The sequence below is a fragment of the Mus caroli genome, unplaced genomic scaffold, assembly GCF_978045245.1.
Source record: "Mus caroli unplaced genomic scaffold, Mus_caroli_1 scaffold_11, whole genome shotgun sequence".
Classification (NCBI taxonomy): Eukaryota; Metazoa; Chordata; class Mammalia; order Rodentia; family Muridae; genus Mus; species Mus caroli.
This window is the reverse complement of record NW_028227266.1, coordinates 71715229-71742215: the sequence shown is the minus strand read 5'-3', so window position 1 is coordinate 71742215 and position 26987 is coordinate 71715229. Positions and strand designations below refer to the sequence as shown.

Here is a 26987-nt window from a genome sequence, read left to right as displayed (position 1 = left end):
GAGAGGAGGCGACAGTGTTTCAGTTTAATTCAGAGTGCCAAATTACAAGAAAAACTGAATTCTATTCCACTGTGTGTGCCTCTCAAAACCGGACCCTCATATTTCATTTTTCAAAAGGATATCTTTTGCCAGCACCTAAAACAAATGCCCACTTAGGCTTAAAGGAATGGCGTCATCACAATTGCCGGAAGGCAATTGGTCTGCGTGGGCTGGCGTTTGTACTCGAGTCTCTCAGCCTCATCCTGAGGCAGAAATGTATGTGTAAAGAAAACTGGATTTCTACGAGGAGGGAAGGGGTGGGCTATGAGTGTCGTCTAGGCAACCACCAGTAGCTGCCACAGAGAATAGAGCCTGGTGTTTCCTGGAGACCGATTACACGAGTGCCAAGTATTAGCGGAATGACCTTTAGGTGTGTGTGTGGAGGGGAGTGTGCCGCAAGCATCACAGCCGGAAAGGAAATGTTTCCTTCTAGAGTCTAGCGCCAGGCAGTTTAAGTGCAGTACAATTTGGGGGGCGGGGGTTTCCTGGTGTAATACAATTGCCAGTACACAGGGAAGCATAATTATATCAAAACACCTTTAATCCCAGCACTTGGGAGGCAGAGGCAGGTGGATTTCTGAGTTCGAGGCCAGCCTGGTCTACAGAGTGAGTTCCAGGACAGCCAGGGCTACACAGAGAAACCCTGTCTCGAAACAAAAACAAAACCAAAACCAAACAAACAAAAAACAATTCAAAGTATATGTTACTTCTTCCAAGAAGACGGGCCCCAGAGATAGGCTACATGTAGTAGCTTAAGTACCTAGGGGAGGACCTGGTATGTCTCCATCAAACAGTGTAGAAGTCCTTGGGTCTATAAAGTACAGGTATCCTATTGACTGAGAAAACTAAAAATAAAAGGTCTTTGGAGGGAGGGTCTGGGATAAACATTCGGTGGTATTTGGGTGTGTTCTGGCTCTACTGGTAGCTAAGGCCATCAGGTCGTTAACAACATCCACAGCTAGCTATCTGGGTGAAAAACTGGTGGTACTTCTTTTTCTTTGAAAAGAAATCTTTTGTATGCTTAACATCCCTGGTTTCCCTAATGATCTGTTGATGCAAGAACCTTTGTGCTCCCTGAATAAAAAAAAAAAAAATTTAAAAATTAAAAAAAAAAAAAAGGAAGGAAAGGAAGCGACTGCTCCTGGGTGTGGTGGAGGAGAAAGTTTATTATACACTTAGGAGAGAGTATAGCCAAAGGTTGGGGCATCTGGGAGAGTCCAGAGTGTGACCCTGAGCCATGTGGGGGAGGGGAGGGAAAGAGGAGGAAAAAGGTACAAAAGTGGGGCACGTATCCAAAATGTCTGGATTATGTAGGGAAGAGTCCCTGGGCTGGAGAGTTCAGGGTAGAGGGTGGTGTATGCCAGCCACACAGGAAGGGACTGAGAAATTCCGGAAGAATCTGGAAGCCATATCTACTATCTACTTTTGTGTGGGCTTGGGGTGGGGAGGGGGCAGTGCTGAAACTTAACACTCTCAACACCAGAGAAGTTAAAGCCCCCCCTTCCCCTCTTTTTTTTTTTTTTTTTTTTTTGTTTTTGTTTGAGACAGGGTCTAATGTAGCCCAGGCTTTCCTCAAATTTGCTGTGTTGTGAGTCTGCCCTTAAATTTAGGATCCCCCTGCCTCTACCTCCCAAGCTAGGATTGCGGGTGTACATCACTATGCCTGGCCCTGCATTCCTACATAGGTTCTCATACATCCTATAGCCCCCGTTCAACTAGGAAACACCCTCTTGGATCCATGAGTGAGCAACACCCACAACCTTTTGGTTTTTGAGACAGAATTTAACTAGGTAACTCAAATGGGTTTTGGATTTTCTATGTAGTCAAGGTAGCCTCAAATTCACAGTTCTCCTGCTTCAGCCTGTCCAGTATTCCGACTGCAGATGTGCACCACCACTCTCAGCTTACCGTGTTATGCTTTTGTTTGTTTGCTTGTTAGTTTGTGTTATACGCACTTGGGAAGCCGAGACTTGCGTATGGAAAGTGCCAGGCTGGCCTGGACTGCAGAACCATCTGACAGGAGACTGCTTCAAAACCAAAAGCAGCAACAGACTCCGATTCTGGATTCTGGATTGGTCACAGAGTCCCACACGATGTTAGCCGCAGGCCGATCTCTGTGACTTCCAGGCCAGTCTGGTCTATGTTAGTGAATTTTAGGAGAGTCAGTACTGGACAGTCAGAAAACAGCAAGTATTCTAAGCTGTAGAGCAAGTACTGTGCTTCCAGCCTAGCTCTGGAGCCTTCTCCTTCTCCTTGAAAAGGAGTAACTGGAGGGCATGGTGCTAAGGGGCTGAGACAGACATAGGTACAACACTTAACACAGTCAGGGCTGGAGAGATGGCTCAGCCCTTAAGAGTACTGGCTGCTCTTCCAGAGGTCCTGAGTTCAAATCCCAGCACCCACATGGTGGCTCACAACCATCTGTAATGGGATCCAATGCCCTCTTCTGGTGTGTCTGAAGACAGCTACAGTGTACTCATAAATAAAATAAATACATCTTTTTTTTTTTTTTTTTTTTTTTTTTTTGGTTGTTTGAAACAGGGTTTCTCTGTATAGCCTAGGCTGTCCTGGAACTCACTTTGTAGACCAGGCTGGCTTCAAACTCAGAAATCCGCCTGCCTCTGCCTCCCGAGTGCTGGGATTAAAGGCGTGCGCCACCACGCCCGGCTTGGCTTGGTTTTCAAGACAGGACTTCTCTGTGTAGCCCTCCTGACTGTCCTGAACTCATTCTATAGACCAGGCTGGCCTTGAACTCAGAGACCTTCCTGCTTCTGCCTCAGGAGTGCTGGGATTAAAGGCGTGTCTGATGCTTATGTTTTCTTTTCCAAATTCTTATCTGAGAACAAGTCCAGGTACCTGAACATAAATTCAAAAGGACCATCACTTTCACCATAGAAAGCTGGTACTGTCCTTTATGTCCACAAGATGGCGATAAAGCAGCATTGCCAGGGAGAGCTCTTGCTAAAGGTATGAAAAATGGTTGGTTGATATATCCACCTAACAAATGGCCACTTAATAGTTACTTGGGAGTTCGTGGAGACAACAAATGTTTTGATGTGTTTTTTAAAAGGGTGGGCGGTGATGGCACGTGCCTTTAATCTCATCATTCAGGAGGCAGGGGCAGGCAGATCTCTGTGAGTTTGTATCAGGCTGGTCAACAGAGTGAGTTCCAAATAGTCAAGGGCTACACAGAGAAAACCTGTCTCGAAAAACAACAACAACAGATTCATCATGGGCTGGTGAGATGGCTCAGCAGTTAAGAGCACTGACTGCTCTTCCAGATATCCGGAGTTTAATTCCCAACACCCACATGGTGGCTCACAACCATCTGTAATGGGATCCCATGCACTCTTCTGGTGTGTCTGAAGACAACTGCAGTGTGCTCATAAATAAAAAATAAATAAATTTTTAAAAATTACTTCTCTTCTATTATTTACTTACTGACAAAACTGGAAACTTAACACCAAGTTGCAAGGATTAAGCGATGGCTCAGAGGTTGAATGTGCCTTACTGTCCTTGCAGAGGATCCATGTTCAGTTCTCAGCACCCATATCGGGCACTCACAACTGTAACTCCAGCTCCAGAGAGACACAATGCCTTTGATATCTATGGTGGACCTTCTGGGTAGTTGCATCTACACAAACATAGTTTTAAAAAAAAATTTTTTTTTTTTTTTTTTTTTTTTGGTTTTTCGAGACAGGGTTTTTCTGTATAGCCCTGGCTGTCCTGGAACTCACTCTGTAGACCAGGCTGGCCTCAAACTCAGAAATCTGCCTGCCTCTGCCTCCCAAGTGCTGGTATTAAAGGCATGTGCAGGAACGGATGATATATATATATATATATATATATATATATATATATATACACACTCAATATAGAATATATAATCAATATATATACACATACACGTATATACATATATTCATATATTCACTAAGAAAGCACTTGTCTGGCATGTGCAAGGCCTAGAGGTCAGTCCCCAGCACTGTAGAAGTCGTCAGAATGACAATGACGATCTCTAGAGAGTTTTGTCAAATGTGTCTAAGCATTTGGCTTACACGTGGATCCAGAATTGATGGCGAGTCTTGCTGGACACTGAGTTCTCACAGTGGCTTCCAGGAGTCAGTCTTGTGTGTTTAGTTGTAGCTTACTTATGTTGTTTCAACGTATGCACAATAATAGATTAATTTTTTTCTTTTAAAAATGTATTATTTTTATGTGTATGAGTGTTTTGCCTGCGTGTGTGTAAATGTGTGCACCGTGTGTGTGCCTGTGTCTGAGGAAGTCAGAAGAGAGCACTGGGTCCCCTGGATCTGGACTATGGAGTTGTAAGCTACTGAATAGGTGCTAAGAATCAAACCCTGGTTCTCTACAAGAGTGACAAGCGCTCTTCACCATGGAGCCATCGCTCCGGCCCCCATTAATTTCTTTACCAGGGATCAAACGATCAGAGACCCAATTCAGACCACATTCCCTAGTTCTGAGTTATCAAGGAGCACCGCCGAGTTCAGACCCCGGAAATCCATAACCTGGTCTGTGGCGACGAGGACGTATCTATCACTGACACTGAATAAAGGTTTTCAACTGAGCTTTTGTTGCAGAAACTTGGAGTGCCTTCCCTCATCAGCGACCAGCAGGAGGGACAGAGTTCTCAAATCTGTGGCCAATTATGTGCCAGCACACAAGTATGCCCATTCAGTTGTCCTTTAACCCCATTCACAGTTTCCATGGCTCTCTCCATTCGGAATAAAAATGGTAAAGGGGTTTATTCCCAGCGCCAGTTATCTTCCATGACTAAAGGAGCATGGACGGCCTCCATCCCTCCCCTCTCTTTTCCTGGCATTTCTTTTATCCTCATCAATTAAAACCGTTTCTCGTTAGAGCTCGACTTAGCCCATCTTTGTGACCTCTTCCGTGGCACGTGTGTGCTGGACCCAGGGAAAGACAGTCCCTGCATGGCTCAGATCCTCGTACAACAGAAAGCAACACCAGGCTCTCTGATGCCGAGCAGACTACAGGATCCCGAGACCCAGCATGCAGTAACAAGGAAAGATCTGATGAAGGCCTAGAGTGGGCCAGGTTGGCCCTTCCACTCTCCGGGTGCTTGAGACATCCTGTTGAAAGACTCTTCAACCTGCCCTACTTTTACATTCACTTCTCAAAAGCACGGGCAAGAACTGCGGCCTCTGTTGCCTCATGGCTGACTTCCTCCTATGCCCTTGCAAAACAGCCTCCCTTTCAGCACTTCAGCCTGACTTGTGGTGTTTGGCCCCTCGGTTTCCTTTCCACACTTTTGAGAGCCTCTCAAGAGGGAGGAGCCATACCAGAACTGCCTGGCACCTAGCTCTGCCAGCCTCAAGCTGTTAAAGGCACTAGTGCCCAGGTCCCCACATAGTACGCCACTGTCGCCTGGCTGAGCATTTCCCAGAAACTGCTCTGTGGTCTCGGGTGGGCCACAGGAGAGGCGTGGGGGAGGTGAAGCATTACCCTTTAAAGATTTCGCACACGTAGGCACGTACCTGCTGACTCATCTTGGTGCAGCCTAGCAACCAAACTTGCACCTGTCCCACCCCCTCCCCTCCCCTCCCCTCCCCTTGCCTTGCCTCTCCAAAGCACTGAGACTGCTAAACCAGGTGTGTGATTAGCTAAGATAAAGCGACTGGCTTGTGCAGGATGCCTATGCCACCAAGGTCAGAGGCGACAGCTGCCGCCAGTTTTGGGACACTGATCTAAATTCTAGTCGCTCTTCATTTCCTATACCCAACTCCACAGTTTGCAATCAGCTGCCTTTCCTGACAACCCACCCTGTGAAGCCCAGGATTCAGCATCAGACACAGAGAGAGAGTTCCAGAGACTCTGTAACTACAATGGCATAAAGGCAGATCTCGGCAACAGATACGTGCACTCACACAGGCTTGCATGTCCCTAGGCGCACATGTGCACATATGTAGGTGTAGGTGAAGGCAGAGATTAACCCTGAGTGGCAACATCCACCTTGTTTTTAGTTTGATAGATTTCTCAGTGGCCTGGAATTTACCACCTATGCTAGTTTGGCTGGCAGGCAAGTCCCAGGGAGGCACCTGTTTCTGCCTTCAAGCTCTGAGATTAAATGAGAGCTAACACACCCAACTTGTTTTATTTTTGTTGTTTTGTTTTGTTTTGTTTTGTAAGATAGGGTGTCACTTATATAGACCAGGCTGGGCTCAAACTCAAAGAGATCCGCCTGCCTTGGCCTCTTGAGTACTAGGATTAAAGGCATGAGCTGCCACCACACCAGGCTTTAAACGGGGGTTCTGGAGCGGGGGCCATTGAACTCGGGTCTTCAAGCTTGTGTGGTAAGCACTCTGCCAACTGTGTCATCACAGCCCCCAGGCCAGGATCTCTTCATATACAAGCATCTAACAGAAACTTAACTGCTAACACTCCACACGACTGAGCGACAGAGGTGAGACCCATACTCAAGCCACTGTACAAAGCTCCCAGGTGTTTCTAAGGCCTTGACACCGTCTACCCTGGCATGAAACCGCATCTCCTCATCAGAGTAAGCCAGTGGGGTGGGTAGGAGCCCCCCATGTTAGCATTTTGTCTAAGCTCTGCCCCGCAGTTACCTGGCAACAGCCAGGTATGCCTGACTCACTATAAAAGGGGCTGCTTGTCCCCTCTGCTCTCTCTTGCTTTCTTGCTCTCCTCCTGTTCCCTCACCCCATCCCCCTCTCTCCATTCCCCTCCCCCTTCTCTATCCACGTGCTCATGGCCGGCCTCTATTTCTCTACTCTTCTCTGCTCTCTGCCTCTCTCTGTCTCTCCTACCCTCTTAACTCCCCTCCACATGCCCTGAATAAACTCTATTCTATACTATACCATTGTGTGGCTGGTCCCTCAGGGGGAAGGGATGCCTCCCGCTGAGATGTCCCTTTCCCTTATACCTCACCACACATCCATAAAACATATTCCCCTCTTCGTTTATCTTTTTATAAACACATCATCTCAGGTGAAGCTGGAGCTGCTAGAGGTACAAAGTCATGCCCTGCCCACTCTGTAACACTTTCTCTCTTGTATTTCTCTTTTCCTTTCCCAAAAATCCCGCACCTGCCCACCTGGAGGGACAGGAGTCAAGCGAAGCAACTGTCACCTTCTCCTTTCATGTGCAAGCCCTGTGGTGCCTCCATGAACCCGATCCAAGAGCTTGAGAAGAAAGACAGCGTGCCCTGGCCCTTCACTCAAAACCAACTTAAAGCCAAGGGCGGCTACACTTCCTCCCATCAAAGTCATCGCCTGCTCTGTGATAGATACCCCAAAGGCCACCTCAACTGCCAGAACCCTGCAACGGTATGCAAAGTGGTTTTGAAATTTCCTTGCCAAACACAGAGGATTTCCTTACTCCAAGAGTCTTTTGTTAGACAGGTGATGGCCAAGCACACCTTTCAATCCCAGCACTTGGGAGGCAGAGGCAGGCAGATCTGTGAGTACGAGGCCAGCCTGGTGTACAGAACAAGTCCCAGGACAGCCAGGGCTACACAGTGAAACCCTGTCTTGAAAAACCAAACCAAACAAATCTTCTCTTTGCGTGTTGGACAGAAGGCACTGAAGTCAGTATGGCTGCACTCAAAACTCTCTTCCTGCAAAGTCTAAGAACTTGCCAAGAGGGGGCGGAGTCAGCAGAGGCCACCCCCACCCTGTGTGTGCTCTCAAACTCCCCACTGTGACGATGACCATGTGAAATCTGAGGGTTTGACACTGAGTTCGCTCTTTTCTCCTTTCAGTCACTCGCTGGCTAATGTTTCTGTTTCCTCTGGACCCCGCCACAGGAATACTCACCCGTACTTCTCGGCAAGTTCCCGGGCTTCCTCCTCTTTCACGGCCCTCTGGTCTTCCAGGTCACTCTTATTTCCACACAGCACTATATCTGGGTTTTCACAGTATGCGTGCATCTGTAGCTGGCCTAAGGCACGGGAAAGTTGGTTATACGTAAGAACACGTGATCGACAGAAAATCCGTGCAAAGGTGGTTCTGAAAACCTTAAATGAGGTGGGCGTGGTGGCACACGCCTTTAATCCCAGCACTTGGGAGGCAGAGGCAGGCTAATTTCTGAGTTTGAGGCCAGCCTGGTCTATAAAGTGTGTTCCAGGACAGCCGGAGCTATACAGAGAAACCCTGTCTCGGAAAAAAAAAAAAAAAAAAAAAAAAAAGAAAACCTCAAATGAGTATACAAACCTCAAATGAGTATACAGAAGTAAAGAGCTGGTAGAATACTTTCCCTCTGCCTTGGTGAACCACAGATTGCATTCCTAAAACTGGCCACCAAGGTCTAGTCTCTTATTGGGCTACTTCCTCCTCCCCACTGAGGTCCAGCTATCAAAGTATTGAAGTCCAGGATTCAAAAAGCCCCTTTTGGCTCACCTAATTAACATGTAATCAAAAGGGATCAACTCATCCTAACTGGGGTTCCCCCTTTCCTTTTATAAACTGCCATTTGAAGAAGAAGAAAAAGGAGGAGGAAGAGGAGGGGAAGGGGGAGGGGGAGGGGCAGAGGCAGTGGCAGAGGCAGCAGGGCGGCAGCAGCAGCCGCCGCCACCACTGCTGCCATCACCACCAGGTGTGATGGTGCATGCCTGTAATCCCAGAAGTTGGGGCAAGAAACTCTGAGTTCAGAGCTAACCTGGACTACCTAGTGAGATCTTGTCTTATACAAACAAAGAAAAACTGCAGTTTGATGATGAAAGAAGACAGAGAATAAATAGTAAATGAGTGTCACCAAGACCAGGTGACACAGGACACCACAATTCATATTCTGTAACTTTTGGAAACATTCGTCTAGAACCCGTTCTCGCGTCTTAACCATGAAAAACAAAAGACGGGCTGGTTAAGAGCAGGCACTGCGCTTCTAGGGGACCCGGATTCTGTTCCCACCGTTCACCTAAGTGGCTCATCGCCACCAGCTGCGCTGGCCTCCCAGGCCCCTGCACTCACCTGTGCATACCCACACAGACACAAGATTTTTATAAAAAAATCATAAAAATGAACTCTCTTTTAAAAGGAAAGAAAGGAGCTCCATGGTGCTAAATAGTTCCATCTTCCGAAGGAGAAACATAAAACCAACCTCTTTCTCCTCAACACCCCAGAAATGGAAGCATCTCGAGTTTTGCAACAAGTGGCCTCAGAGCAAGTGACTTCAGCCAGGAGTGTTGACACTTCAGTTCCTCCTCACAAACATATCTTATCAGGGGAAGGTGAAGAAGGAGGAAGTCTCCCCAAGCCTTAAATAACACAGGCCTGAATTTCAGGATATTGTTCTTTGCTTTCAAGAGACAACTTGGGTCACAAGACCTGCCCAGGCAAGATCTAACTGTGCCCTGTTTCCTGTACAGGGCAGGCCTCTTCTACCCTAGGTTGTTAATGTGCAGTTGCCACACTCTTTAATGCCCAGACACAACTTCCTTCAAGATCTGCTCCATCCTCTCCTCTACTGGTCCCTTCTGCGCTCTCCCAGAACCTCCAACGTCCACTACCATGGTTACGAACATCTCCTAGTGTTGGAAGCTTGGCTCTGTTGCTGGCTGTGTGTTCTCCTCATCCACTACCCAACCCTCTGCACGCCCTCGTCTTGAGGGGGAAGTGATGTGACTACCTTAGCATCCTGATCTACAAATGAACATGGCAGTACTTACTTTCCAGGACCAAGATTAACTGATTTATTGGCTCTCTGGGTAAGGGGTATGGGCTAGCAGCCTCAGCAACCCCTGAGAACTTATTGAAAATGCAAATTCTGAGCCGGGCATGGTGGCACATGCCTTTAATCCCAGCACTGGGGAGGCAGAGGCAGGAGGATTTCTGAGTTCGAGGCCAGCCTGGTCTACAAAGCGAGTTCCAGGACAGCAGCTCTCTGATCAGGCTCCTGCAGTGGGCTGGCTCACCCTTAGGCTCTTCTCACCCCTTCCTGAGAGGATGAGGAAGGATCCCCAGCAGCTCCCTGGGGAAGGCAGCTCCAGGGAACAAAGGATGTCTGCCATCTGAGGCCCTAAGCTGAAGGGCTTATTCTTAGTAGCCTCGGCACTGAGCTGTTTCCTGCAGAATATATAACATGGCAGCCATAGAGTGGACATGTCGTAACATGGTAGTGCAGAGCAGGTCCGGGAGCAGGGCAGGGCTAGGGAAACCACACGTACTTATCCAGTTTCGGACATTGAGGAAACTTTGCTCATTTGTCAGGTCAAACAGAAGCAGGAAACCCATAGCGTCCCTGAAGAATGCAGTGGTCAAGCTACGAAACCTAGGGCACAAAAAAACAGTTGGTCACTAACGAATGAAACATAAGTCAATAAAAAGAAAAGGACAGGATATGATGGCTCCAAGTGTGGAGGAGGAGAAAGTTTGTTATGGATTTGTGGGAGAGCATAGCCAGCAGCAGACATTTGGGAGGGCTAGAGTGAGCAGGACCCTGAACGTTGTGGGGAGAGGGGAGGGGGGAGAGAGAGAGAGAGCAAGGAACAGCAGCCAGGTAGCCAAAGGCGCAAAAGGAGGAGCTAAGGAGGAGTGGCTGACCCAGGTCTGGATTATACAGGGAAGAACTTCTGGAAGAAGGGCGGCCCAGCTCTGGGGCAGGAGAGTTCAGGGTAGAGGGTGGAGTATACCAGCCAGATCCTGTAACAGGCAGGGACTAAGGGACACTGGGAGAACCTGGAGGCCAGGTCCGCTTTGATATGTTAAATAGGCACCTCTGCTACTTGTCCCGGGTCCTGAAACTTAACACCCAAGTCATGGTCCCACTCCTGAACTGTAAAGCTGCCACTGACACCCTCAGCATTCTACAAAGCTACATCAACTATTCCAACGAAGTTCTCTCAAACAGGTGCTTACCACTCCCCCAAATTCACATGTGAACAGAATGTGTTAGGGAAGACTGAACCGGCTGCACGGGAGATCTCAGCCAGGAAATCACTGGACAACTCTTGAGTTCACCAAGCCAAAACCAACAGTGTCAGCCATGTGTCTTCTCCTTCTGGGGAGGTTTCAGGTCACTACAAGTCAATAGAACTCACTTCTGGCTCTGTAGAAGTCTCTCTGGCAACCATTTCACTACCTCTGAGGTGGGAATGGTGCTGGGCGGACCTGTCATGGTATGCTTCCTCCCCCAGGCTTTGCCTGCTGTCCCTCTCTTCTCTCAGTTCCTTCTCGCTTCACCTAAAGGTCCAGTCTGTAACCGACAGGCAGGCTCCACAGAAGGAAATGCCAAACAGTAACCAGCTAGTCAGAAATACTAGGTTTTCCTCAATTACTGTATTCAATGCTCTCATAAAAAGTCTTTACTGTTTATAGATACATATCAAAATAGCTGTGGATGGCAGGATGTGGTATTTAAATTTTTTCCCTCCAGGTAATATGGGAGGGAGGAAGGAGGAGTTTTAAGGGGAGAGATGAAATGAGAATGGCCACAACATGGGAACGATCGGATCTGAGTAGGGGACACAGGTTCAGTTACATCTCTTCACCATTATATATACACTTGGAGATTTCTATGGGTGGTTTGGTTTGGTTCTTTTATCATTAAAAGAAGAATGGGAGCCGGGAGTGGCGGCACACGCCTTTGGTCCCAGCACTAGGGAGGCAGAGGCAGGCAGATTTCTGAGTTCGAGGCCAGCCTGGTCTACAAAGCAAGTTCCAGGACAGCCAGGGCTATACAGAGAAATCCTGTCTTGAAAAACCAAAAAAAAAGAAAGAAAGAAAGAAAAGTGGGAGATCGCTCAGTGGTTAAAGTGTTTCCCATACAAGCTTGAGAGCCAGAGTGTGGATCCCTGGAACCCACACAACTATTAGGTAGGCACAGCAGACCGCCTATAACTCCAGCACAGAGGAGGCTGAGATGGGAATTCTCAGAATAAGCTACATAGCTGGACTAGCTGTGTGTGTGAGCACTGAGCTGGAGTGAGACACACTGCTTCAATGAATAAGGTGGAGAACAATTACAGAAGAGACCTAATGTCAACCTTGGGCCCCCACATCACACGTGTGCATGCATAACCACAGGAGCACACCACACACACACACACACACACACACACACACACACAGCCTTCCAGAAGACTGAGATAAATCAGAGGCTGTAGCTAACTGAAAGCAACCTTGCACCAAAGTGTCATGTGGTTTATTTCAGTCAAGTAACCTATAATCAGATTAATTCATCCCGACCAGATGTTCCACCAGGCCTCAGCAACAGAGAAGAGCAAAGCAAGCACCCTTGGGACTCCCTTACTGGTGAGCAGAGCGCAGAAGGCAACGGGGAGAAGCCTAGAGCCTGAAACGGAAGAAAGAATGAGTCCCAAGTATGAAGGGTTAATTTTGAGATTTACATCTCCTTTGACCTTGGAGAAAATGTGCCTGTCACCATCACCTCAGGCTGCCAACACAGATCTGGCAGCTCATCTTACCAGGTGCAGATGAGCCAGTTGGCTGCCTTTGCCTGGCCAGGTCAGTGTGGACAGACTGGGGAGACACACCTCTCCTGCCCAGGTCAGTGTGAATAGACTGGGGGAGACATACCTCTCCTGCCCCGCCGTGTCCCATAACTGCAGGTGGATTCTCTGGCCTCGGCCCACAGCTCCATCTGGCCCATTAGCTCTGTACACCTAAAACAGCAAAGCAAAGATAAGCCTAGGGAAATTCTGAGACCAGCGGGCTCTTCTTGACTTTCGATTCAGCACAAAACCCCAAAGCATTTAGACTTCTCGAGAATTGAGTCCCAAATAGAGCCAGGTTTAGACTTTGGTGCGATAACCACACTTGAGCAGTGGCACCTCCTATTAAGACCTAGCTGAGGGTGTAGTTCAGTTGATAGTCTTGCTTAGCATCCAGGAAGCTCCAGATTCCATCCCCTGTACCATAAAAGCAGGCATGGTGGTGCATGCCTGCAATCCTAGCACTTGGGAGGTGAGACAGAAGATAGAAAGGTCACTCTCAGCTATATATCAAATTGAATTTGAGGCCAGCCAAGAATGTATAAGTCCCTGTCTCTAAAACACCAAACTTAATAAAAATAATTTATTTTATTCCAAAAAACACTGACTTTCTATGGCTTTTCCTTATCTTATCTTTAGGAAGTGCCCTGGAAATGATTTTATAGAGACCAGGGAGATGATACAGCAGGTAACCATGCTTACCTTGAGTTCAAGGGCAGGCTGAGTTCAATCCCTACCACCTACATGGTGGAGAGAACCAACTCCCACAGATTGTCTTCTGACTTCTATACATGAACCACAGCACAGGTGCACACACATACACAACAAATAGATAAATACAAAACCTAATGACTTTATACATGGGCACTCCTGTCCCAGCTCTCAGGGGGCAGGACAAGCCAGGGCTAAAACGCAGGCTCCAGGCCAGCTAGGGCTACACAGTGAGACCCCATTTGAGAGGGGGGAGGGCTGGAGAGATGGCCATCCATAATGAGATCTGATGCCCTCTTCTGGTGTGGCTGAAGATGGCTACAGTATACTTACATATAATAAATAAATAAATCTTTAAAAAAGAAAAGAAAGCTGTGAGAGAGAGAGAGAGAGAGAGAGAGAGAGAGAGAGAGAGAGAGAGACTGAAGCTGGAGGTGTGGCTCAGTAGCTCAGTGGGGTAGCACCGCCTTACTATGCATGAGGCTCCAGGTCTGATCCCAGGCACCACAAACCACAGGACAAAACAAACAACAGCAAATGGACCAGCATGACAGCCTAGAGAACCTCAGCTGGCCAGGCAGCCACTGCAGAGCAGGTTTGGAGACTCGTCAGAAAGCTTCCCTAAAGAGCAGCTCCATTCCCAGGCTTGTCCTCAACCAGAGCTTGTTCATGAGAAAAGTCCCAGACTTGGTGAATTCGTCAACAGCCGTCCCTATAGTTATTTAACAGACACCGCTGGCTTCCAGGGACAGCGACACCAATTTTGGCTAATAAATGTCTAATCTCTAGCATGGTCCCCTCAGAATAAACTTTAAAAAAAAAAAAAAAGCCTGGCAAAGGTGGTGTCCCCTTTTAACCCCAGCACTTGGAGGCAGAGGCAGGTGAATTTGTGAGTTGCAGGCCAGCCTGGTCTACAGATAGAGTTCCAGGACAGCCGTGACTATAGAGACCTTGTCTCAAAAACTAGACAAAAACAGGTGGGCAATAGTGGCTCATGCCTTTAATCCCAGCACTTGGGCGGCAGAGGCAGGCAGATTCCTATGAATATGGAGCCAGCCTGCTCTACAGAGTGAGCTCCAGGACAACTAGGGCTATACAGAGAAATCCTGTCTTGAAAAACAAATGGAAAAAAAAATCCAGTTGTTAATAAGATTTGCTGTATAGAGAAACTTTTTCTTTCATATGCAAACATTCCTAATAATAATGTTAAAAGAGCAAGGAACCAGGCTTAAGACTTCAGCATCTATAACCCCTACAGTTAGTATCACTCCTTCCTACTATAAAGCTACTCCCGTAGCTTCTGGAGAGCTTCACAAACAAGATTATGAACTTTTCTAATGACCAAAACTTAGGTCTTAAGTTCCTTGTGACCTCATGGAGTAACGATTCCTTCAGCCCTTGTGGCCTGTGGTTTTGTGTATCAGCCTGTAATCCTGACCAGTATACCTTGGGAACTACCACAGGTTTCTTACTAAGAAGAAAAATAGGAGGTTTTGGGTTGTTTTGTTTTGTTTTTCAGAAGCCCTTGAAACAGTATGTGTAGCCTCCCCCAGCCTGAAGCGGGCTGATGCAAACCTTACTGCTACTGAGAAAGAGACCAGCCCGGCGTGGTGGCACACGCCTTTAATCCCAGCACTTGGGAGGCAGAGGCGGGTGGATTACTGAGTTCAAGGCCAGCCTGGTCTACAAAGTGAGTTCCAAGACAGCCAGGGCTACACAGAGAAACCCTGTCTCGAAAAAAAAAAAAAAAAAAAAAAAAAAAGAGAAAGAGACCACCTGGGGTGGAGCCTTCGGACCTAGATGGCTCTATTGTTCTGTCACCAGCCGCTGCTCTCCTCCAAGACACTGCTACCTGCTGAGAGGCCCCTGAGATATTCCAGAGGCACATCCTATCCTGCACCTCCTCGCCTGCAGGCTGGCTCCAGGCACCAAGAATGGATTGGCGGGGAATGGGCTTTCCCCCTTTTAAGTACAGTCTCTGAGTAAAATCTCGGGCCTTGATCAGAACATTTGTCTTGGCTTCATTATCTTTTCTCGCAGTCTAAGTCTCTTTCAGCCCCAGCCTGCCTTCCAGAAATACCCGGTTCCTGTAGGCCTCGGGCCAGCTTACAACAAGTATGACTTCAGAAGCTACCAGTGAGGCATGGCCACTTATTGTTAAGACCCTAAAGAGTGGCTCCCTCTACCTGTGTCTCTAAGTCGCTGTCCTTTTCCTCAGCACTAACCTTTCCCCTCCTAGTGCCCGTGCTTAAATCTATGTCCAAACCTTTGCCTAATAAACTCCGGCTTCATTCCGTAAAAATAAGACAATGAAAGTGAAATCTATGCCACAGGAAAACAGAATATTTACAGAAGAATCATTTTCATAGCTAAAACAGAAAACGGTGAAAATCCCCATCAGCACTGGGCAGATGCATCTGGCATGTTAGTTAGCACAGTGGAATCTTATTCTGCCGCCGTAAATCGATGCATACAAGGGTTAGAGAGATGGCTCGGTGCTTGAGAGCAATCTGGCGCTTTTTGGAAAGGACCTGAATTCAGTTCACGATGCCCACAACAGGCAGTTCATATTGTAACCATAGCTCCAGCTCCAAGAGATCCAATGCCTTCTTCTGGCCTCTGCAAGTACCCCAACCCACCCCACTCTCTCATAAACATAATAAAAATAAAAATAAACATTTTAAAATTGATTCTGTCTGATGCTTGCTACAATACGGATGAACCTTGAGACATGCTAAGTCTAAGAAGACAGACACAAAAGGCCTTGTATACAGCAGATCCAGAATTAGGCAACTCTGGAAGGAAGAGAGATAGGCAATGGTATTATCGGGGTTTATTTCTGTGATGATAAAAATGTTCATGCTGGACATGGTGGTGAAGACTTTTAGTTCCAACACTTGGATCTCTGTGAGTTAGTTCAAGACCATCCTATACAGCAAGTTCCAGGACAGCCAGAACTACATGGTAAGACCTTGTCTCAAAAGAAAAAAACAGTTGCTAGTGGCACATACTTATAACCCCAAAGGTGTGGCAGGAGATTAATTCAAAGTAGCCTAGGCTGTGTGAGACCCTGTCTTCAAAAACTAAACGAGTTGAGCTGGAGAGCACTGGCTGCTCCCGTAGAGGACCTAGGTTCGGTTCCCAATACCCATGTGTTGGCTCACGACCATTTATAACTCCAGGTCCGGGGAATGTGATACCTTTTTCTGGCCTTTGTGGGTCCCAGGCACATATATGGTTCACATATATATCATACATGCATGCAGACAATCATTCACATAAAACAAGAAAAAATCAATCCGAAAATCTAAGTAAATCAACAAAGAAATATGCAAGCAATTAACTGTGATGGAGACATCGTGTGAATCTGCTGCCATGGATATGCTAGAAAAAAATCTGCTGAATTCTACATTTTAAATGGACTAATTTCACTTGTTATTTTTTAAGACTTTATTTATTTATTTTTATGTATATGAGTACACTGTAGCTGTACAGATGGTTGTGAGCCTTCATGTGGTTGTTGGGAATTGTATTTAAGACCTCTGCTCGCTCTGGTCAACCCCACTCGCCCTGGTCGTCTCTGCTTGCTCTGGCCCAAAGATTTATTTATTATTATACATAAGTACACTATAGCTAACTTCAGATGCATCAGAAGAGGGTGTCAGATCTCACTATGGGTGGTTGTGAGCCACCATATATGATTGCTGGGATTTGAACTCAGAACCTTCAGAAGAGCAGTCAGTGCTCTTACCTGCTGAGCCATCTCACCAGCTCCTGATTTTACTTGTTGAGAATTACACATCAACAAATCTGCTTTAGACCCAAGGGAAGAGCTGGAGTTGGCCCTCCGTGGCAGAACACCCAGCATGCACAAGGCCCTGACTTCAACCCTCAGAACACCATGCATGAAACAAGCTGGGTCACAAGGCGGGAGGTAACTAGCAAAAACAATCGTGTGCACACAATCAGCCCTAGTGGGTGACACCAAAGCCTATAAACCCTTCCAAAAATCACCGCAGGTTGAGGTTATTGCTACAAACACTTCCAAAATCACTGTGGGTTGAAGTTATTGAAACTGTGTTGGTCAGAATAATGCCAAGAGAAAAGTCTGCACATTGGCCAGGGGAGGAGGAAAGAGAGAGGGAAGGATGGAAAGACAAAGACTCGGACAGACAGAGAGAAACTTGAAAGTCTACCGGGGTCCAGTGACTCACATCTATCACCCTAGACTTAACTACACAGCACCCAGTAGAACACTGGGAGACTCCATGTGGTTGAACCCGGAGACAGAAACTGACGATGTGACATCTCCATCAGCTATGTGACCATGAGCACCTCTTAGGGCACGCATCTCTCGCAGTGAGTCTGAATGTCTGTCAGATACTCTGGTTGCTGGGTGTGATGGCACGTGCCTGTAACTCTGAGTCTGTGGTGGGAGGAGCAAGAGTTCAAGGTTAGCCTGGGCCACATAGAAAGACCCTAAAGTGTTAAAATACGGCTGGTAGTAGAAAGGGCCTATCCTGGGTTAAAGGGACTGACTTGTTCTGTCTGCGAAGCTGGGGACCGTGCAGCTTCCCTGAGAGAATACACATGCTGAAGGCTCTTTGGCTTCAGTCTTTTTTTTTTTTTTTTTTTTTAAGATTTATTTATTTATTATATGTAAGTACACTGTAGTTGTCTTCAGACACTCCAGAAGAGGGAGTCAGATCTCGTTACAGATGGTTGTGAGCCACCATGTGGTTGCTGGGATTTGAACTCCGGACCTTTGGAAGAGCAGTCGGGTGCTCTTACCCACTGAGCCATCTCACCAGCCCCCTGGCTTCAGTCTTATGGGACCTACCAGTAACACCATAACTGGGTTTTTCAAACACCACCATTCATGGAAGGTCATAGTCTCTCCTTGCATTATGACCTCTTACTTTTCCCTTCCCTAGAAGACCCTGCACTCCTCTTAAACACAACACCTGCACACACACACTTCCTCACCACCATTCTGCAGCACACTGCATCAGTGGTAACATCATCCCACCCTGGCCCTCCTGGCACATGGGGTTTCCTGTGGAGCTCTGGGCTCCAGGTAAGGGAGCTGCGGTTAAAGAGGAGACGATGCCAGTGTAAGAGACATTGTAAGGCCCAGCCCAGCCAACCGGACCAGAAGAGGCAGGATGGCTGACAGACTTCATGACAACGGTAGACAGGTAGACTGTGGTTTTCAGAAAGAAAGATATAAGCTAGAAGGGAAGCAAGGGGAAATGCGAATAGAAATGTTCTCTGCAGGGGCTGGAGACATGGTGCAGTGGTTAAGAGCATGAGCTGCTCTTGCTCTTAACCCAGGGGACCCAGGTTTGATTCCCAGCACCTACATTAAGTGGCTCACAAACACCTATAACTCCAGCTCTAGAGGATCCAACACCTCTAGCCTCCATGGGTGTACACACACACACACACACACACACACACACACACACACACGGAGAGCGGGGGCAGGGAGAGTGTAACCATACACTCACAGGGACACACACACACACATACCTGATTAAAAATAAGGTTTTTTTTTCATTGTTTTCTTTCTTTCTTTCTTTCTTTCTTTCTTTCTTTCTTTTTTTAAATGATTTATTTATTTTATGTATATGCATACACTGTAGCTGTCTTCAGACATACCAGAAGAGGGCATCAATCAGATCCTATTACAGATGGTTGTGAGCCACTATATGGTTGCTGGGAATTGAACTCAGGAACTCTTGAAGAGCAGTCAGTGCTCTTAACCTCTGAGTCACTCTCCAGCCCCCAAAATAAGTAATTGTTATTATTGTTGTTATTGTTGTTGTTGTTTTAAGAAAAAAAAAAGTAATATGGACTTTAACTGTGTCCAAAGGGTTTTATATCAAGTGTCCCGAGCACAGAACCCTTGTTTGTTTGTCTGCTTGCTTTCTTGCTTGCTTGCTTACTATACAGACCTGGCTGCTCTCAAACTCAATATCCCTACCACTGCCTCCATGCTGGGATTAAAGGCATGGATGTCGTACCTAGCCACTTTCTTGTGTACTGTAATTTTAGGTCCCAACCTTTGGCTTCTTAAATCCCGTTAATTTGTTGACTCAGATTAGATTCTTATGAAGGGTGCAGAACTTACCACTCTCTTTTCCCTGAAATCAATGCCCACTGTGGTGATGAATTTGGAGTTGAACTTGCCATCAGTGTACTGGTAAAGTACACTGGTCTTCCCTACCCCAGAGTCTCCCAAGGCCAGGAACTTGATGAGGTAATCATAGTCTCCATCCGACATGATGGAGGGCTCTGTGCTTCACCTGTAAGACACAAAGAAATGGAGTTAGGAAAGTCCACCAGAAATACGAGAACTAGAGCTGGTGAGATGCCTCAGTGGTCAAAGCACTCGCCATGCAAGGCTGTCGACCTGCGTTATCCCTGGAGCCCACGTAAAGTTAGAGGGAAGCAAATCCACAAGGTGGTCTGCTGACACATGCATGCCATGGCATGTGAGCATACATGCATGTCTGTGCGCTCTCTCTCTCTCTCTCTCTCAGACACACACATACATTTTTAATTAAGGAAATATTAAAAATTTCTATATTAAAGTAACAATATTCTGTTCAATAAGTATTTGTTTGCATGCTTTGTTGGGGGTTTTGTCCATCTGTCTGTCTGTCTGTCTGTTTGTTGGTGATGTCTGTTTATTTTTGAGGAAGGTCTCAGGTACTTCAGGTTGGTCTAGAACTCCTGATCTTCCTGCCTCCAGCTCCCAAGTGCTTGGATTACAGACAGGATGCACCACCGTGCCTGGCTTTCCACAAGTGCTTCTGTGTAACAGCCTGATCTAGGGGTCCATGAGGGAAGGTAATGAGATGTTCACTGTCCCCAAGAACCTAATAATTGGTGACTGAGATGCTCATGGAAACATAAATAACAGTTTAGGGCTTGGGGTTTGGTTTTTTTTAGTTTTGGGGGTTAGGGTTTTTGTTTTGTTTTGTTTTGGTGGGGGTGGTTTTTTGAGATGGGGTTTCTCTGTGTAGCTCTGGCTTTCCTGAACTCAACTGTAGAATTTATATAAAGAAGGAGACTCCAAGTGGGAATGTCTGTTGGACAGTTAACCACAGTCATGGCAGACCACATAAAACAAAAGCTGGTGAACTGTCTTAGTCAGGGTTTCTATTCCTGCACAAACATCATGACCAAGAAGCAAGTTGGGGAGGAAAGGGTTTATTCGGCTTACACTTCCATGCTGCTGTTCATCACCAAAGGAAGTCAGGACTGGAACTCAGACAGGTCAGGGAGCAGGAGCTGATACAGAGGCCATGGAGGGATGTTCTTTACTGGCTTGCCTCCCCTGGCTTGCTCAGCCTGCTCTCTTATAGAACCCAAGACTACCAGCCCAGAGATGGCACCACCCACAAGGGGCCTTTCCCCCTTGATCACTAATTGAGAAAATGCCTTACAGTTGGATCTCATGGAGGCATTTCCTCAACTGAAGCTCCTTTCTCTGTGATAACTCCAGCTGTGTCAAGTTGACACAAAAATAGCCAGTACATGAACCAAAGAAGGGGCAGGTGGATGTGGTGGTACACACCTGCAATCCGAGCAATCCAGAAATAGAGGCAGAAGAACTGCCCATGACCTTGGGGGCTAACCTGGTCTATACAGTGAGTTCTCATCCAACTAAGGCTACATAGTAAGATTGTTTCCCATAAGAAAAGGGAAAAGTAAATAAGAAAAGAGAAGCATAAGAAAGGGAAAGAATACCACACAGTGGTGCATGTCCCCAACCCCAGTACCTGGAAGGAATGCAGGAGGAGCCTGAGTTCAAGGCCAACCTGAGTTGAGATGTTGCCTCAATGAGAAAATGTACAGAAAGAGACGTATGGGACGGGTGGGATGGGTGGGAAGAATGGGGCAGGTAGGTGGGATGGGGCATGAGTGGTGACTCCCAGTGCTCAGTGGCTGCCGGTCATCTTTTCAGCACTAGATCCTGGTCTCTCTCTCTTTCCACTTGGACTTTAAATAATTTTGTTTGTCTTATTCATTTTTATGCTCATGGGAAGTGGCTCGGTCCATAAAGCACTTACTGTGCAAGTGTGAGGGCCTGAGTTCTGATTCCCTAGTATGCACATGCAAAGGCAGGTCCATCCCTACCCCAATCACAGTGTGGGGATAGGCAGTTGTGGCCAGCCAGTCTAGTCCACTGGTGACCTCCAGATTCAGCGAGATACCCAGTCTCAAAAGGTAAGGTACAGAGAGAGGGCTGGAGAAAGACATCGGAGTCCAACCTCTGACCTCCATATGCACATGCACACGCACACGCGCACGCACACACACACACCAAGACTGGTGACACACACTTATAAACTCAGCACTTGGAAGGCAGAGACAGCCAGATGTCTGGGTTCAAAGCCAGTCTGGTCTTCAGAGTTAGTTCAAGGAGCCAGGGCTACACAGAGAAACCCTGTCTTGAAAAACCAGAAAAGAAAGAGGAGGAGGGGGAGGAGGAGGAAGAAGAAGAAGAGGAGGAAGAGGAGGGAGAGGAAAAAGAAGATGAGGAGGAGGAGGAAGAAGAAGAAGATGAGGAGGAGGAGGAGGAGGAGGAAATAAGTCACTTTTAACTCACAGGTCAAATCATTCTGATGGCTTCTGTATACACTATTATTATTTCCTACTTATTGGTCAGACTGCCTAGCTGTCATGCTCTTTCAGGAAGTGGGTTCCATAGTGGAGTAGAGACCATAACCCACAGCTAAATCCACCTCCACCGGGGTTTTCTAACAGGAAGTTGCTCAAAATTCTTCAAGATCAACTGAAATAAACTCCACCACAAAGGAGAAAAATGTCATCGTCCCCAGCAATACCCATCCGCGGTTGCTTTTCTCCTCTGTGAGGCTCTCGCCATCTGCCTTTACCTTCTCAACAGATGCAGCACACAATTCCAATCCAAAGAGAAACGAGTCTCTCACCAGGTATGGGGGGAGCTGTGGGGGCAGGGAGGACACACTTCTGATCCCAGTGCCAGGGAGGCAGAGCCCAGCAGATTTCTGTGAGTTTAAGTCAGCCAACGTAGCGGTCTATGTGGCATTCCAGGCCAGCCAGGGCTACATACACACACACACACACACACACACACACACACACCCCTCTCCAGGAAAGTCCTGGGCACTCTCATTTCACATGTCAAACGCTAACAAACTCTCTGACAATCAGAACAATGATCTTCTGTCGGTCCCCCTCACAGAGACACCTCATCCTGCCCGTGAAAGGCAGGTCCGCCCATCTATGAGCACATCAGGTGCCCGCCAAGCCACTCCATTCCCTCATACTGTCTACTCAGGTCCTAGGCTCAACACTAGGTGCTTCCTGTATGCAGGAATTAATAGAGTAAGAGTACAGGCAAGGGTCTTCTCCTCAGGCTCACCTCTTCTACCCCTGCCTGAACTTGGTGACTATTAAAAATTCAAAATCCTCAGCCCCTAGAGCTGCTGTGGTGAACTTCCTCAGACAGCCCTAGCTGTGACCTCAGATTGCAGATAGGACTGGCCCTGTGGATGAGGACAGAGCCTCTACAAACCTTCACAGTTCTGTTGGCAGGATACAAAGGGTGACACTTTACTGAGGTGTTTATAGTTTCTCCTTGCAGACACAGAACTCAGGATTACTGAGCTCTCCAAACGAGGAGCACATGAGGCTAGAGCCTGGCTTCATGTTGTACAGAAACAGAGCTAAGACTTGAAAGCAGACGCAGACAAGCTCCAGGCGGCTGGAAGGTGGGGGCTTCAAATGGAAGCAAAGGGGCTCTGGTTCTGCAACAGGAGCGACAGAGACCCTGTACCTGTTTGATTTGTGCTTTATGTTAATTTGGGGAAAGCTGGTCAGTCAGGTACTTATGCTTTAGTTTATTTTTTAAAAAGATTTATTTATTTTATGCATGTGAGTCCACTGTTCCTGTCTTCAGACACACCAGAAGAGGACATCAGATCCTATTACAGATGGTTGTGAGCCACCATGTGGTTGCTGGGAATTGAACTCAGGACCTCTGGAAGAGCGGGCAGTACTCTTAACTGCTGAGCCATCTGACCAACCCTTTTAATTTACAATTTTTTTTTTTGAGATAGGCTTTCTCTGTGCACCCGTGGCTGTCCCAGAACTCACTCTGTAGAATGGGCTGATCTCAAACTCACAGACCCATCTGCCTCCTGAGTGCTGGGATTAAAAGTCTGTGCCACCACTGTCTGGCCATATTATTTTTATTGATGATGTTGCCTTGTTTTGTTTTGTTTTGTTTTGTTTCAAGACAGGGTTTCTCTGTGTAGCCCTTACTATCCTGGAACTTGCTGTGCAGACCAGGTTAGTTTCAAATTAATATGTGTGCCACTACACTGGCTGTGTTTTTATTTGTTTGGTTTGGTTTGGTTTAAAAAAAAAAATTAAACTCTGGGGTTAGGTGGCTTGGTAGTTAAGAACACCTGCTGCTCTTACAGAGGACCTGGGTTTGGTTCCCAGCACCCACATCAGCGCCTCATGATCACCTGTAAACCCAGCTCTAGGATCTGACGCCCTCTACTGGCTTCCTCAGACACTGCATGCAGGTACAAACCCATACACACAAAAATAAAGAATTGTAAGATCTTTGAAGAAAAAAGAACGGTGATAATACACCCCCTCACACAACTGCCCTGAAGATGGAAAGACATGCTGTTTGTGGAATACCCAGCATTCAGTGTCATCTAACAGCCTGTGACTCACAGAACTGCAAGGAAATGCCCAGAAACTCATCTACATTAAGATTACTAAATTCCTCAAGCTAAGATATGCAGAGGGCATTGGAACCGAGCATCACACATCTGAGTCCCTCTCTCCTGGAGGAAAGTTCTGTTTCAAAGCCTCCATCAGGGTCAAAAGCTCCAGGCACCTTCAGAGTGGACACACGCCCACTCAGTTGGCTTCTGCCTCTCCCTTCTTACACAAATATTTTCTCAAAGTGCTCCCCACCCTCATTCTCATCAGACTAACAATAGAAAGCACAGAACACCCATTTCCTCAACAAGAACCGCATGTTAGATAAGTGCCAGATAGGCAGAGAGCTTCCTTATTTAAAAGAAAAAAAAAAAAAGAAAAAAAAAAAAGTGCAGGAGGAGGGCGGGGCCTGGTGGTGCAAGCCAGGAATCCCAGCTACTCCAGAAGCTAAGGCAGGAGGATAGAAAAGGCAGTCTGTGCAATTTGGTTACACCTCTACTCAAACAAACAGTAAAAGGACCTGAAGATGCTGGGGTGGGGGGGTTGGGTGGGGGGTGGGCACCTGTCTAGCAGTTCGAGGCCTTAGGCTTAATTCCTAGTACCAAAACTAACAAAAATACAAATAAACAAAAACTCTAAACATAGGTAAATTGTTTTCCAGGGAGTAAATGAGGGAAGTGGTTTCAGTTCAGACAAAAGGAGATGAGCTTTAGCAGTTCATGCCTTTAACCCTGAGACTCAAGAGGCTGATGCAGGAAAGGTTGCTGGGCCGCACAGCAAGACTGTCTCAAAAAATAAGGAGAGAGGGATGCGTTGCCGGACACTGTCATATGCCACAAACAGCACTAGACATAGGCACTTATTTATCATCCTTAGATCTATAGATTTCCAACACAGAGAGAGAGCCTTCCCAACAAGGGTTTGCATAGGTCCCAATTCTGACTCTTCCTCTTCTGCCTTACACGGTTCAGTCCCAGTGCTTAAAAGTGACCTCATCCCTTCAATTATAAACCGGAGGCGGCAGCCACCAACCTCCCGATAAACGCCCTGGCGATAAGCAACTAAGGGGGATCTGAGCTGTTTGGTTTTTTGTTTTGTTTTGTTTTTTACTTTTTAAAAAAGCTTTTGAGATGGTAATCCTATAATCTCTCCCTTCCCTGTCCTCCTTGCTCTCCTCCAAGTGTTACTACATGTCTATATGTGTATGTACATACATGTTAGCTCAAAACTTCAGAAGGCAGTCCATCATTTCAGGAAGTGACAACGGCAGGAACTGGAAGCAGCCGGCCACACCATATCCATGGTCAAGCGCAAAGAGGATGAACTCATGCATGCATGCTTGGTGGTCAACTTTCCCCCCGCCCTTGGACAACTCAGGGTTCAAACCCAGGGGACAGCTTCACCACCTCAGTTAAGACTTGCTCATAGGTCACCTTGATCTACATAATCCCTCACTGAGACTCTCTTCCCAGGTGATTCTAGGCTGTATCAACTTGACAAGTAAAGCCAGCCCTCATAAGGACCCCACTAAGTGCAGGGATGTGATTTATGCACTGAGGTAACTCACAGAAAGATTCCAGCCCAGTGATGGATCCAAATGGTCAGTCACCTCGACTTATTAGCAGTGCAGAGGGTTTTTTTTTTTTTTCTATTTATTTGGTGGGGGGGGCGGGGCGGGGAGCAGAGCACGTGTAGAGGCCATAGAAAAACTATGCAAGCATTGGTTCTCTCCTTCCACGGTGTGGGTTCCAGAAATCAACTCAAGTCATCACATTCGGCAGCAAGTATCTTTACCCAGGAAGCCGGCTTGCCTGTCATAGCAATAAGGTGCGTTTTTTGTTGTTGCTGTTTAGGGAGAATCTCACTGTGTAGCCTGGCTGGCATGGATACACCACTACTTATACCACTCTGCCCTCAAACTCAGAGGCCTGCCTGCTCTGAATTCTGAGCCCTAGACTTAAAGGTGAGTGGCAGCATGCCCAGCCTACAGGACACTTTTCATTTTAAACATCCCTCCCCTTTCTCTTCCTTAGTGGTGTTGGGGATCAAATTAGGGCCTTGTTTGGGTTAGGCAAGTCTTCTACCACCGAGTTACAGCCTCGGCCCTAAAACCTATTCTTACCCTTAATACAGGTTCAGAAAGACACATAGTGTCAGTGTGAGGGAAAACCAGCTTGAAGAAAACTTAAACGCTGTCAGTTCCAAAGTCCACTGAGGATTTGTGAAAGGTTGCCATCCCTTAGCAGCTGACCAGGAAGTGGTAACATGGGCTGCAGCAAGATAGGGAAGGAGAGGCCGTTAGACCTTTCCTGAGTAGATCCGGAAGACTGGCGTCTGTGACTCAAAGGAGACGCTAGCTTTTTATCCCAGGGTGAACCGTCCTTTCGCTTACTCAAGGGGCAGCATCTATATCACTTATTGCGAAAGCCTCTTTGAGGATATTTGCATATTGACATATTGGAATTTGGGAAATTTACCAAGATCTGGGAGTGTAGTACTTATGTCTGTGACAAGTACCTCTTGCTTTATATACTGTCTGGTGGGAGGAGAATACAGCGTTCCATGTGTAGAGTAGAGGTGTGGCTGATTGGCTTCCTAAGTAATACCGTAAATAACACAGAGGCAGTCACACAATGCACACAGCCATATGTCACTGTCATGAAACACCAGCCCACAGCTGAGTGTGCCTTCCAGTAAACCCTGAAGCTGAGCTATCTCCAAGAATGTGATAAAAAATAAACGAAGAAGTGCAAAGTCTACTCCCAGTGGGTGGCTGCTTTCTGTGGGGACAAGAGAGAGTGCAGAACAGGGCCCAGAGCCAGGATCCTCTACAGGCCGACAGACACCACACCCTCCTGGGTAAAATGAGCAGCAGAGTCTGGGAGTGGTGGATCAACTAAGTTAGAGCTCTGCTCATCACTCCAGGCAGGTCAGGGCTTGAACCCCACATTACTGCTGTAAGCCTGGTGCTTTCCACACAGGCTAAAGAACGACACTTAAAGGGCATTTCTCAAAGATAGGACAGTAAAGATTCTCCGAGCATGGAAGT

General features: G+C 47.0%; 1 protein-coding gene across 1 annotated transcript in view; it reads right to left on the bottom strand.

The window, feature by feature from the left end:
* Nucleotides 1-26987, bottom strand: part of Rab27a (RAB27A, member RAS oncogene family) — a 53199-nt gene that overhangs the window by 2101 nt on the left and 24111 nt on the right. The window contains exons 2-5 of the mRNA XM_021172122.3: nucleotides 19335-19509; nucleotides 12576-12661; nucleotides 10205-10308; nucleotides 7857-7980 (exon numbers count right to left, since the gene is read on the bottom strand). Coding sequence (XP_021027781.1) covers nucleotides 7857-7980; nucleotides 10205-10308; nucleotides 12576-12661; nucleotides 19335-19487 — 467 coding nt within the window. The 5' untranslated portion in view covers nucleotides 19488-19509. The remainder of the gene's footprint in view (nucleotides 1-7856; nucleotides 7981-10204; nucleotides 10309-12575; nucleotides 12662-19334; nucleotides 19510-26987) is intronic.